Genomic DNA, 14,610 nt, shown 5'->3' on the forward strand with positions numbered 1-14,610 from the left:
CTTTTCCATGGCCAAATTATGACGTCATCTTCCAGTGCGAGAATGTCAAGGACAACAAATATGTTTTTGCTGTGTTAATATTTTAAAAGTAAACAAGTCGAAGTGGTATTATCGCTGCGTAGTCCCACACCATCAGGCCCAGCTTAGAGACACTGTACAACACCGCGCTTCGTCTCACACCAGTAAAGTCATATTTGGACATACCATCTCAGATTGTCCATCATTGGGTGGAGCGCGGAACACCTAGGGTCCGAACTGACTTCAACAATTGTAATCAGCTATTCTGAGTTCCTCCCCACACCAGTGTACATTCTTGAACGAATGAATAACTAATTGACGTGGTTTGATTAACCTGAGTGACCTATGTGACCCCCGGCGCTCGCTGAGCTGCCAGCTCTTAACATTCACCAAGCCCGAGTCAGGTTATCACTGAGGAACACGGGTCAATGATAGGACCACAGATATACTGAGTCATCGAATACCCACTCTTGCTTCCATGCCCGAAATTACTATGAAGTCACTTTAAATGACACGGAAAAACAATCAAACTTGTTTTTTCGAACAATGCATCCACAACCCAAAATGACATCAACAGTCAATACGGCCACACTGGTGTGTTTGTTAAACCGACTAAAACCATTTTCAATATCGGAATATGCTGACGGGTAAGAGTTACCTCCATGTGCGTCTTCCTGTTTCAGAGGGGGTTAATATGTACGCTATGCTGACCGGAAGTCTGCCCTTCACTGTAGAACCGTTCAACATCAAGACGTTGCATGACAAGATGGTCAAGGGCAACATGAACCCTATACCGGAAACCCTGTCGAGAGGTAGGCTTTCTCAACTGAGAGAAATACAGTCACAACACCTTACACGTATGATACGGGAGCTGGCACAGTGTTATTGAAATATGTCTTGACGAACCTAGGTAATGAAACAAACATAAGAGTAGTATTATGCAACTGAAGTTTTACAAAACAAAAGTCTGTTCCTGCACTGGAGACAGCCTAATGATAATACACGTATACTACTCAGATTTAGAAAAGGAGGGTTTGTTTTTACCTTTTTTGTAAGTAGCATACGTACTAAGGGTGGGTTCAGGTCCATGGTGCAGCTGTCAGATGGAAACTTCACTTGCGTATGACACCACATGTCCGTATTTTAACAGAGTGTCGGGATCTGATCCGGAAGTTCTTGACGCCAGACCCGAACAAGAGGATCACGCTACTGGACGCCATGCGGCACCCGTGGCTGACGGAAGGTGAGCTAGGCAAAGTATAGGGATAAGTGAGGGAAAGAGTTGAGTTCAAGACTGCCTTTAACAGTATCCCAGTTACATCACTGGGTGTCAGGTTGTTGGGGAAAGCTAGAAGTCATGCGAGGCTTGGACGCTAAACACTCTGGTGAAGCCTACCAGTATGGTATGGAACGTACAGCTGTGAGGCTTGTCTGGGATTCGATGTCATGGTGACAGGTATCCGAACCTGTCAGTTTTTGTTCTTTGTTTCCCGTCCTGAATTTTCTTTCCTATGTGAAATAGTCAAAAGTTTACTAATCTTAATATGGGAACCCGCTGTAGGAATTTATACCTTGATGTGATACAGTATGTACCCTTACCCTATCGCGCTCATAAAGAAACAGGTCATCTTGATCTTTCTTCGTCTCCATGTATTACAAGTTTCAGAAACAAACCGACTCGATCTACAAAAATTTGTTTACAGATTATACAAAGCGAAGCCAGTTTTAGAGAAATTTGTTAACATAAGAAAAATATAATTGCAGTTTTAAACCTTTGGCTTTAACCACTCTCTTATCTCACATGTAACCTACAAATCTCTGAAGCATATATTTTCTAAAATAAATCAATTTTAGAATTAAATCTTTGGTTTTAGCCTCTCTCTTCTCTTGTATGTAAACAAGTGATCTCTAAAGCATATATTTCATAGGAAAGTCAGTTTCAGTATTTTACCTTCGGCTTTAGCCACGGTTAAGTTACGTGCTCTACCAGCTGCACACACCTTCCCCTAAGGTCTGCCGTGCTGTAATTATAACATGGGAGAACTCCATGCATATTTCATACACGACTCTGCCCGCTCAGCCGTAGTTCCCTAGAAACCAGTGACATAGGTATCCCAATCAATCAGCGGTCCCTCCCATCCCTTCCTTATGAAATTCAATTAATGTCCTTGTATTGTCAGTTGTTCACACGACTTCATTACTGGAGATGGGTACATACTGAAGGAGTTGTAATCACTCAACGGTTCTCTTTAATGAAGCGTGCAGCAGCCATGACTTAGAAACATTAATTGTGTTTCACCGTTAAAGGTCAATGTTGAAAAAGATCGAAGAGAAAAACGACAGAGTGTAATTAGTGCCTTGGCATTGATTTAGATGTAAAAACTAGTAAATGTTTTAGATCTGTTAAAGTTCCATATTCAGTGTTTGAGGGAATTAATATAGACCATCATTAAGTGAACCTATTTTCAAAGATGAACATATGGCATTCCCATACCACATCGCATCATTGATTTGGAGGCTATTATGTAATTATTAAATCCTCAGTTGTAAGCACTTAATGCATTACGAGTTTATTGATACTGTTGTTGCCATTAAGAAATGTTGTTAACCAACATGGCAAGAATTTCTAAAACCTATTTCTTTTCTTTTTACAGGAAAAAATAAATCGTTAGATCGTCCTCCTTTCCCGAACAGGATCAAGGCGGACGCTATCGACGCCAGTATCCTCAAGCATATGAGTGAGCAACTGGGCTTCAGAGTTGGAGAAATCATCAGATTCGTGACCGGAAATGTACCCAGTTCTGCCAACGCCACCTACCAGATGTTTAGCCGGAAGTTGTGTCGGTATCAGGCAGACCTTAGAGTCAAGGGCAAGGTCCCTCACATCGACGGCAGGCTAATGGAACCAACCAAAATATCGCTTGTATTTCAGGTAAACGTTTTCAAGTCCATATAAACCTTTAAATTCGTCAAAAAAGTGTAGCAAGGTTGTTGTGTAATATGTTTTGTATGGTATTTGACAGCTTGGTTGTATTTCAGGAATTACCTCCACGCAATACGTCAACGACAGTGCCCATAAACGCGAAACTCATACGTCGTGGACAAGATGAAGATGACGCTGACATGTCTCCGAGGGTAGTGACGGTGACTCGACAGCCTCATCTGGACAACGACAGTCGAGTCGGCAACGGAGACGACAACGTCGAGAATGAAGAAGGTGAGACTGGAAGCAATTGATTTCAGAGAATGACAGTGTGCACATTGTAATTAATAAACTCACATTGGCTGTGTTTTAGTGTTTTGTGCCTTTTAGATATAACTTTAGCCACTGATGGCACAAAACATTATTCTGAATAAGGCTACATTCAATGCTGTAATTATTAACGTTATCATACAGAATTTGTGAAAACATGCATTAACTGTAAATACTTACTAAATGCGAATTACCGTAGGATTATTCATTTATTCGTAAAATATATTTAAGTAATTTTGTCCGAAAGGTGTGCACTCCACCCATCAGTCCTCTAAGTTGTTACAGAGAGGCGTCCCTTTGTCGTGCCAGAAGTTCGATGGTTCGAATCCCATATTCTCCCTAAATATGACTTAATTTATCCTCACTGCCTGATATTTCAGGTTACAAGGAGGCGTGGTCAAGGCGGGAGGCTGTGAAGGTTGCCCAATCAGCTCCCACCTCCCCTCTGTCCAAGCACCACACACACCCGCAGCCATCTGACAAGCGACCAATCGGAAGCCCCGACTCAGCACGACGACAACGTTTGCCGAAAGGATTTCACAAATATGCTCGAATTCACACCAATAAGTGTTCTGAACTGCGTGCAAAGACCTCGGAATGTCCTAACAAAGGAAAAATATCAGAAAAGGCACCTAGTCGACAAGGTTCGTTTGAACAAGCAGACGGGTCAAAGTCATCAGACGACAACACAACGGGGTTGTTAAAGACACGTGACAACCATGGACGCGTGTTTTTCCACATGGGGAAACGTTTCCACCCGGCCCGAGCCCCAGTGGTGTCATCAAGTCTGAACGTCCAAGACAAGCCAGCATCCCCTTCCCCTGCACATACCCCCCTCATCTCCACCCCCACCTCCAGAGCCAACTCAAACCTGAGCATAGACCTCAGGCCAGGGAATGTCCGCAAAACAATCAGTCACGGGCTGAACAACAGAGACTCATCTTCTAGAGAGGCACCTTCCACAAAAGACACACCCCAGTCGGGGGAACGAGCCGTTCACCCTGGGAGAAAACATGTGCCCCCTAGGAGGATTCTGAAGAGAGTCCAAACTGACCGGAAGATCTCTGCTACGGACAGTGATGCCACGTCGACCCTGGGGTCACGTCAGGCCAGCTCCGTCAGCACCGTCCAGTCGAGAGACTCCAACCATGTGTTACCATCATTATCTAGAACTATACGAAATCATTAACGTGGGATATGTGCATCGAGATAACGCATGTGGCTAGTTCCGGCAAAATGCTCAATATGTTTTTCTTTCATTTTGGACGACGACGTTGAAGTGCTGTCACTGACGTTAGACATTATTTCTGTCCCTCACACAAAACTCACGGTCTGCGTACAGCGCCCCTAGAGGTCAAGGTCAGCTGTGTCAGGCACAAAGCATGCCATACACCGATATCTTGTAAAGAGTAGACTGTCACGGAAAGTCAAGGTCCAGTTGGTCACGAAATAAGGTGATCCAAGGCTCACAATCCGGATATCACATTGTCGTTTTAGTTCAACGTCACTCGGTTAAAAGAGAGTTCAAGGAAACTTATCTTTCCTGTTAAGTTAAGTTATCACGTGATGTATAAGAGTTGTCAATATGGTTGTCCAGAGGTCCGATTTTCGCACATTTTTCGATGCTCCGTACGGACCATAGCACCAGATGGAGTGAACGCCGATCATGAACTATATACGCATCTGTAGCGCGTTACTGGGACGTCTTGCGTCTGTCTGCAGGTGTGGTGGTACCTAAAGACAACACTGTTGATGTCAGATAGAACTCAAGTCTGGTACCGGAACAATCAGCGACATTCAGGGAGGGAATATTGTCGAATTATGCTAAATTGGCGCTTGACAAAGGATGAAATGTTCGGCTTTATTGTAAAAACTACATATTTCGTACTTTGAAAGACTTTGTTAGTGCGTCCAGTTCATATGTTTTTAAATCCCCATAGTATTAAATGACGTCGCATAGACACCAAAGTTCAACACCGGGTATTAACATAATGTATGGTTCTCAAAGCTTTCGTGGAACCGGAAATATGATTTATTAATTACCCATATTGTAAAGTAGGTGAACCCTTGCCAAGTGAAACTATTATCAGAACCGTCCAAGCATGAAGTCATTATGAGCGCCATGTTTAGTGTTATTGCTCCTCGTGAACGTTACAAGACAAGGAGCAGATACTATACGCATGCAGCAATAAATCTGACGTACTGTTACTGTTGAATGACCAAATAAATGATACAGTCTCCTCTTGTAGAACTGTTGGTTACTGCCTTCATATAACACGTGATCTCCATGTAACACATGTTCCCTAGGTAACGCCCCTGACATGGGTCTAACACTGTGTTACGGGTGCTCTCTATAACGCATTTATGTTTTGTTTTGTCTGTTTGCCGCACTCAGCAATATTCCAGCTATATTGCGACTGTCTGTAAATAATCGAGTCTGGATAAGACAATCCTGTGATCAACATGAGAATCGACCTACGCAATACGGATTCGATGACATGTTGTCAACCAAGTCAGAAAGACTACAGTCCGTTTGAGTCGGAAACGGACCGATGAATTGCACATTTTATCATTGTACAAAATTGCCACATAAATATAAATAGTAAGGCCCAGATAACAACTTTTGCGTTTTCAATGATGATAGTTTCTTAAACAACTTTTTTGGTGGAGTCCGGAAAATTTTTGAAAATATAAGAAAGCTGTTGGGTATTAGTAAATGATAAACATGTGTACTATTTATATTTATGTGGCAATTTTGTACAATGATAAAATGTGCAATTCATCGGTCCGTTTCTGACTCAAACGGACTGTACTGCACGCCATTAAGTCAGTTCCACGGCGCGGAGAGCGAGGTCGAGTTGCATTTTGAAGATATGGGTTGGCTCAAGTTATGTTGGGGTGAAAGGTCAAAGCAGCCAGAATAATACTTTCATCTGTATACTAGACTCATCTTAACCGAAGTCTGTGACTACAATTGCGAACGAACTGAGCATTTTGAACCGCAAAATAGTTCAACGGTTCACATAATTTCGACTCTGTATGTCTATATATATGGTGTTCAAGTGTTAAATTGTTAAAATGATGTCTTCACAAAGCTAGAAATAGATATAATACAACTTGCAAGGGAAAGAGAAAGGTAATATGGAACAGAAAAGAAAAGAAAAGAAAATAGAAAATAATATAAATGATCCCAAAAGATTCTGGATTTTGCAAAGGCTTTTGAATCTGTGCAGCAGAATAAACTATGAGGACTTCTGCAATCCAACGGTCTTAGTAGTAAAATGAAGAAAGTGTTGAAGACTATATACGAAAATGTTACGAAAGTGTGTGTAAGGAATAAGCATGAATTATCTGAACCTTTTATTAGTGAACTAGGTGTTAGACAAAGCTGTATTTTAAGCCCCTTTCTTTTTACGTTTTTCATTAAGTGCAAATATGTGACACATATACGAATTGGATCCAACTACACCCACATACAATACAACTATTCTTGCTACTCTCGACCCGTGAAGATCCGGGGTAGAATAGGTCTTCAGCAACCCATGTGCTTGCCATAAAAAGGCGACTATCTTGTCGTAAGAGGCGACTAACGGGATCGGGTGGTCAGTTTCGCTGACTTGGTTGACACGTCATCGGTTCCCAATTGCGCAGATCGATGCTCATGCTGTTGATCACTGGATTGTCTGGTCCAGACTCGATTATTTACAGACCGCCGCCATATAGCTGGAATATTGCTGAGTGCGGCTTAAAACTAAACTCACTCACTCACTCTTGCTACTCTCTGCCGATGACATTGTATTATTCACTAGTACTGTTAACGGTTTACAGAAACAAATAGATGAATTAGACAAATTTTCTGACCAATAAAAATTGTGTGTAAACAGAGACAAAACCAAAATTATCGTCTTTAAGAAAGGTGGAAAACTCTCTAAATTAGAAAAATGGTATTATACAGGGCCACTGCTCCAAACTACCAGTGTTTATAAGTACCTTGGCGTACATTTCTCTAACAGCCTTTCCTGATCCAAACACACAAAACAAGCGTCCGTACAAGCCTTGAAAATTTTAAGCGGTGTTTGTAGTGAGTGAGTTTAGTTTTACGCCGCACTGAGAATTAGGTAGATATCCCTTGTTTATATGTTCTTACATTAAAGCCATAAAGTATTGGGTAAGACCACTGCATATGCCAAGCCACAGGTTTCCGAAAACATGATATAATATGATGAAATTGTATGACGAATATGAGAAAAGAAATTGGGTGACTGATATTAGAGAGTACAAAACTAGTTATGGTCATGTGTGGTGTGATCACAATGTTCAGTTCCATGCAAATTTTATCATACATTTACACAAAAAATGAAAAATATGTAATTTTCCAATATTGGTAGGAATGATACTTTATCCACAAAATGTTTATTATTATAATCAATGTAGTTTTGAAGACTACCGGTATTTAGCAAAAATCGACGTAAAGAAGTTTCGCATAGCTCTCTCTCGTTTTCGTTGCTCTTCCCATGAATTATTTATTGAAACTGGCAGGTATGAAGGTATACAAAGAGAATACAGAATATGTCTATTATGTAATATGAATACTGTTGAGGATGAACTACATTTCCTTCTAATCTGTCCAGTTTATACGACTCTGCGAACGAACTACCTAAAGCCATACTATTATAACCATCCAAGTGGAAGAACATTAATGTCACTATAAACAAATACTACCACATCACTATTACAGAATCTGGCAATGTACATCTATTTCGCTATGAGTTTAAGAAAAAGGTTTGTTATAGAAAAGAATTTGTAAATGACCTCTATCTACTCATGTAAACTTTACATGTACTGCCTGTGGCCTTTAAAGTACTGAATAAAGATTGATTATAGATGTCTGCGTGTTTGAAGGGTTGGGATGCTAGGTCTGACTGGGGATGGTTATATCTCTGTAAGTCAAGAAAGACTGGTACTCACAAACCCTCACTCCGCATGTTCGGGTAAATGAGTTAAAGCAGGTATTTTACGAAGATTGATGTAACTTGCCTGATTGCACACCTGAAACAGCGCACCTAGCTTCATATTTCTCCATTCATCATTTACTAGCCACAAAAAAGAAACTACTTTCGAACACATTGGAACTATATGTGTACATAAATACAGATGTGAGTGTGGATATATTTACAGATGCTAACATATTAATGGGTGAAATGAACACGTGCATGTGCTACGTTTTGTGTCGTCAATGGTTTCGGTATAGTGAGTGAGTTTCGTTTTACACCGCTTTACGATATTCGAGCATTATCACGACGGGGGACACCAGAAATGGGCTTCACACATTGTACCCATGTGGGGAATCGAACCCTTAAGCGTGACGAGAGAAATGGTGCCATGTATACGCCGTGTACCAATTCCGCCAGATAACGTTCTGATTGGGCAGAAGAGTTGCAGAAAGTATGTCAAGCCAATCCATTAGCCTTCCAAGACCAGTTTTATAGGGTATTATAGCTGTTCTCGCTGCTCAGGTTGGCACGGTAGGTCTACCCGTTTCTGAGCTTGTGACATTGTTGCTTGACCCCTGCCGCATTTGTAAGCGTGACGTCAATGTCATTGACATTGAACAAGATGTTCTGTCGTCTTCTTATGATTCTCAACATCCACCTTTTCATTGTTGTTATATTTTCAAATTTAGCAAATTTAACAATGCGCAGTTTCTTGTTGTGGCTAGTATACTCTGTGTACCCATCACTTACCAGATATATGATTGCCATTACCGGATACCTATCAACTTATAATTATACAAAAATTCAAGTATAGTCTAAAATGTTTTATTTACATAACATGATACATGATATCCATTCCAAATGCCATTCAGTAGAAGTAAACAATGTGAGGGCAGTGTGGGGGCAGTGTGGGGGCAGTGTGGGACATGGTAAGATAAATGCATAAACCGGTGCACAGTTCAAGAGCATGACAGTTGCAGCATACATGTCCATAAGAAATAAAACTTCTTATAAAAATGTCCATCTCTTAAACAGACTTAGCAAATGATGTTAAATTTGAAATTAATACATTTATTTCATTCTTATGAGGGAAAAATATTTTTCTCTACAGCTAGTTATTACTCAAATGATATTCCATTGTTATTTGTCAGCTTTGGCAGCCTTGTATCCCTATCCTGAGTTTGAGAGATGAACATGTCAACATGCACGTGGTTGTATGGTTCTGTCTTCATCAGTTAGCACATGGACACCGTAACTAAAAATGAAATCTCACAAATGAATTTGTAAATTAAACAGAAATATCATTCTATAAAAACAGTAAATGATAAAATTTTGTGAACCAAGCCATGTCAAATGCTTGACAAGGACTCAACCTGAGTTATACAATGTGTCTTCTACCCGATATAGAGGAAGTTATAAAGGGGAAGTGAACTAAGGGCTTGCCATCTGGAATACAGATTACAAACATACTAAACCCAGTCTTCCACTTAAGACACAGGTGCAGGTGTCCGATGATTGGACAAAATCTACAGAAGCTCATGAATTTCTCCCCAGATCTAGTTACTATGCATAAGTTACTAGTCGAAAATGAACTGAAAACGAGTTGTATAATAATCCTTGTTGGATCCCATTAATGCATCCCATCCAATATACATGTTCTGATATGAAGCAGGATGAAGCCTCCGACCTCCCACTCTCCATCCACTGGACCATGTGGTCACAGAACAGCAAACATTCACACACAAGTGGTGACACTAGAGCATCATGATATAGATTGTATGTTGGTCGAGAAAGGTGACCCCTCATTTATCTGGCACGTGTAATATGTTAGAAACTTTGTGGTCAATATCCTCTAAAATTCAAGATGTATGAACAACCTTAAAACTGTAAATAAGAGAGATACAAAATAACAGATCCATCGCATGGATATAAATATATTATTTGTACAAAACAATGCCAATAAAAGATTTGTTCATGATAAAAAATAATGCTATAAGATCTTGAGTATTTCTTCTATCTTGTGTTTGTTCCTGAGCAAATCCACGGTGGCTTGATAGGCACTGGAAGTAAAACAGAGCACTGGCACAAGTTCATCACACTTACATGGCATAGAGAGGGGAAATGAGGTTTACATCTCAGTCAGCAATACACCAGCTTTAAACTGTCAAGTCTGGGTAAGAGAGGCAAGTGGCTGATAGCATGAAAGTTGATGCAAATATTCCACAAGTCCTTGGAAACACAATCACTATCATCAAGCTTTATAACATAATATATAAGAAGGCCACACACTAAAAGAGTACCATGAAGTAAATCTTAGTGGCCACACCCATGTTTAACTGTGAGATTAAGAGCGCCTATGATAAATAGTTTGAAGGGGTGCAAAACGAGGTTTTGAATGATTTGGATGGGTCAAACGGATTACATTCTAAATCAAATGAATCATGAAGAGTATTTTGGCATAGTTAGGGCACTGTCAAAATATTTCATTCATGCCATTTCAATTTTTACCATGCTATAACACACAAATTAAGCACCATTTCGATCACTGGGATACCTTTAATCCCATTAAAGATTGTCATATCTTGCTCACTGTTGGATGCAATCGTTCAGACATTAAAGCTACATCTAAGGGAAATAACTCTCTGCCCACAAAAATATCATAGTTTACTTCATTAGGTTGCATGAGTTCAAAACTCATGACATCATGACAGGGAAACATTTCATCATGAAATAACACATGCCTCATCAATGTTCTCTGCAATACATAATATAGCTATCTTTACATAATACAAATCTGAGAACTACTCGGGACACTTTGGTAAATGTTCAAAGTTTTTTAACTCATGAGGTAAATAGTTGTGAACATTTCACAACATATATAAGAGACACTATATCATCTGAATTCTCAACAAATATAATTGTTTTTCTGAGTTCTATCTAGTTTTATATTTTCCTCAGACCAACTTCTCCCTCGGCAGAACGGATAAGAACCAAGCAAACAATCTGGATGTCCTTAACTCATCTCACCTGCCTTCCCTGATGATACGGAACTTGCCCTCTATGGAGAGATCAACAACTGTAGATCCAAGTCTCGACTCTTCTGTGTCACCAAGTTGACCACCATCAAATATCAGATCTAGTCGGGGCCACAGTGACTGGAATTCCTGAAGCATGGATCAAAACATTATTGAAAACTAACTGAAAATGCATCTAGATTGACTCAACCTCGAAAAGGTTGCTAATGTATGCCAAACATATTGTCTTCATGATAGATTAACTATCATAGAATGGGACGCCTGATTCCTGAGTATTGAATTATTATTTGGTGAAGTACCCCCAAACCAAAATCCTGTGCGTCCTTGTGGATGCAATATAATTTTTTTCTGGGAAAGAACTTTTGTAATGGTATCCCATATCAAAATATAAACATTCTGTTTTCAATCATCATTCTAATGACATTGAAAGTAACACACATTATAACATAATCATTATCAAATGGGAAGCATCCATGATCATTGATGGAGTCATTGGACCCCCAATTTTGGAAATGGACTCTAAAAAAACTATGCCCAGAGTCCCAAGAACTCCCAGTTATAAAGGGCTATGTTAAACCCTGCTCTGTGTGGACTGATTGAGTGAGTAATAAAAGATGTGAATATGATGTGGATGATCATACTTCAACAGACAAGGTGCTTTGAGATCCACTGGAGTTGGCACTTGTCAGCGCAATTGGTCCGCCACAACTTCTGCAGAGTGCTCTGATGAAATCGTGGTCAGGGATACGGACACCAACCAGTTCTGTGTTGGGGTTCAGTTCTGGGTTAAGTTCCTTGCTCCTCTGCATCACCACGGTAACAGGACCAGGAAGGAGATCCTGCAGCACCTCCTCCGAGACAGTCACCTTGCTCCATCTGCAACAACACACCACACCATCATAACACAGCATTGTAACGTTGAATACTTATGGCCCACAGAACCCATTTTTAGGTGAACATTGTTGACCAAGTTTGTCCCTGAGCATGTTGTCATCTGTTCCTCTTTCTTTCTGTCTTCTGACAAGTAAGGGCTACAAGGTCCTCTCAGAATTACAAGTGCTTTTTATTCATCAAAGGAATCACTATAAAAACAATCATGAATATGACTTCCAAAGTGCATGTATATGACTTCTGAAGTACATCAAAACCAGCATGAGAAAGGTGCAAGTTTACCTGTAAATATCCTGAATGTCTCCCACACTGATAGCTATGGGCTTCTCTAAGTTCCTCTGTTTAATGTTGTATATTTCTGCAACAGCATTACTGTTTTGAGCAAGTCCTGCCACTCCATAAATAGTGTCTGTTGGAACAGCTATTACATGACCAGCAAGCAAACTCTTGGCTCCAGACATCACACTCTGCACCATATCTACAAGAAAGAAATCATCAATAAAAACTAAACAGATCAACTTTCTATCTTCCAACCTCAATAGTCCTTGGTGCAAGATAAATCCAAGATACTTAGTGAACAACCAACAAGGTACGAGTGGTAATGGGAAATATGTTCCGGGTGAAATTAATATTCACTGTAGTGAGCTTTAGCGAGGGACTTGAACATATAAATTCTTTCAGAAGCATTTAGAAGTTGGAGTACCAAGTAAGGACAACATATATTGATGAACAACTTATTTATTACAATGAGGATGGATGTTTTGGTTGTGATTCTAACACTGTTATCTAGTCCTATTTGGACTAAGTAAGTATTTTCCGACAGATGGTTAGACAGTGTAAATTAACTGAGAACTAAAAAACAGGATACTTATAATCAGCATATAATAATTACTGGTCTAATGTGATGAAGAAAACATTAAATGCTTTTAGAAGTTGTGCTGCCAGCTTGAAGCTGAGCTAGGATAGTGAGATAACTACCCATCACTTTAGGTACCCAGAGGAGATTTCTCAAACTTATATAGGATAAAATTGCAGAATCTTGTGTAATGATGTTTAATTTGCAAAACAACTGGAATTGTCTGTTTTGTTCTCAACCACTCATGTGTCCTCTCCTTTCTGTCTTGCCTGGTCCTGCAAGTAAGGCTTTTTTCCCTTCATCTTTTTAACTTTTTAATCACCCTCTCTCCCTCCCTACTCTTGTTCTTTTTATTGTCATGACTATATTTTTTCTTACTCAGCCTCAGGACACATTGTTCTGCCTAAATCTACTAAAATATTTCATCTGCTCTTGTCGCTTATGACTCATAGCTCTGTTGTTACCATGATTATGATGTCTGTGCTGTTTATAGTATTTTAGGCCTGTGGTGGTCTGTGTGATATTTTTCACCTCAGCGACTTGTTTACCTATCTTATTAAACTCCACCTTCACCACCAAACATGTGTTTGTTAATCTTCTTCATTATTTTAAGGAAGTCTAGCAAATCATAAAGAGATGTGAGAAACTAATCCTTTCCGTAACACAAAACTTACCCATATACCAATTTTGCCACTGATGATATCTAATTACATCGTAACAAATTAATGTCTATCACCTCACTTGCATGTGTTTTGTAAGTTGTTTGGCACATTGTCTAGTGTTTTCTTTCACCATGTTCACTATTGACAAACAAGCAAAATATTTTCTAATAGAGCTAATGACACCACATAGTGATTCTAAAAATGATACCTAATTACCCATCATTTTAGGTACCTAGAGGAGTTTTCTCAAACTTATATCGGATAAATTCATATAAATAAACTCGTATTCCAGCCGGGCACACGTTGATATAGACGACGAATTTGATGATTTTACGTCGGCTTCTGGCGTTGATGATAGTGCCAAGTCGTCTAGTTATATGCTGGACTAATACCGGATAAATGTATTAAATGAGAATCTACCATTTCCCAAAATACAATTTACCCATATTCTAACTTTGCCTTTGGGATGATACTAAATTATATCGTAACAATTATAAATAATTATGGTCTTGCTTTGTAAAACTTACCAATTTGCGAGTTGGGACCGTCCAGGTCAACAGGAATAATTTTAGCCATGGTACTTTTCTGGCAGTTACGGAGCCTCGTTAAATATGTTCTGATCATAACATGTCTTACAACGAATATTGAAAACATGCAACAGTAATGTCGGTTTGTGCAAGAACGGGTTTCCAACACATTGCATCACCTGGGCGCAGACATGATGGTTTCAAATCGAGGCTTCGGGTGAGTTGAAAATATGCACTGGTACATTTGTATGTAAGCACAGAAAAAAGTTGGTAAATTTTGTATGCATTCGCTTTCTTGCATTTGTATAGTACCTTTATCATCTTACATATTTAACGTAATTCACAAAGGCGCGTTTTTCTTTGAAGGATATATT

At 39.6% G+C, this 14,610-nt stretch overlaps 2 protein-coding genes across 2 annotated transcripts in view; one reads left to right on the forward strand and one right to left on the reverse strand.

Moving 5' to 3' along the window:
- LOC124291437 (hormonally up-regulated neu tumor-associated kinase homolog A-like) overlaps positions 1 to 5,513 on the forward strand; it is a 51,367-nt gene extending 45,854 nt beyond the window's left edge. The window contains exons 7-11 of the mRNA XM_046728425.1: positions 704 to 830; positions 1,169 to 1,261; positions 2,673 to 2,950; positions 3,058 to 3,235; positions 3,652 to 5,513. Coding sequence (XP_046584381.1) covers positions 704 to 830; positions 1,169 to 1,261; positions 2,673 to 2,950; positions 3,058 to 3,235; positions 3,652 to 4,460 — 1,485 coding nt within the window. The 3' untranslated portion in view covers positions 4,461 to 5,513. The remainder of the gene's footprint in view (positions 1 to 703; positions 831 to 1,168; positions 1,262 to 2,672; positions 2,951 to 3,057; positions 3,236 to 3,651) is intronic.
- A 3,561-nt stretch (positions 5,514 to 9,074) lies between these two features.
- LOC124291436 (yrdC domain-containing protein, mitochondrial-like) lies at positions 9,075 to 14,444 on the reverse strand. Its single transcript, XM_046728424.1, has 5 exons — positions 14,237 to 14,444; positions 12,474 to 12,669; positions 11,942 to 12,176; positions 11,293 to 11,429; positions 9,075 to 10,325 (listed from the first exon to the last, which is right to left on the reverse strand). The coding sequence occupies exons 1-5, from the start codon at positions 14,361 to 14,363 to the stop codon at positions 10,256 to 10,258; spliced, it is 765 nt and encodes a 254-aa protein (XP_046584380.1). The 5' UTR covers positions 14,364 to 14,444; the 3' UTR covers positions 9,075 to 10,255.
- Between the last annotated feature and the right edge of the window lie 166 nt (positions 14,445 to 14,610).

The sequence above is a fragment of the Haliotis rubra genome, unplaced genomic scaffold, assembly GCF_003918875.1.
Source record: "Haliotis rubra isolate DU_JTF1 unplaced genomic scaffold, ASM391887v1 Scf491, whole genome shotgun sequence".
Taxonomy (NCBI): Eukaryota; Metazoa; Mollusca; class Gastropoda; order Lepetellida; family Haliotidae; genus Haliotis; species Haliotis rubra.

Excerpts from the sequence above, each read along its gene's own strand:
- LOC124291436 (XM_046728424.1), bottom strand. The coding sequence starts at position 14,363 with ATGTTTTCAATATTCGTTGTAAGACATGTTATGATCAGAACATATTTA. Across the intron at positions 12,670-14,236 it reads CGGTCCCAACTCGCAAATTG|ATATGGTGCAGAGTGTGATG; the intron begins GTAAGTTTTACA and ends TCTTTCTTGTAG. Across the intron at positions 10,326-11,292 it reads CGTATCATCAGGGAAGGCAG|TGCCTATCAAGCCACCGTGG; the intron begins GTGAGATGAGTT and ends TTTTACTTCCAG.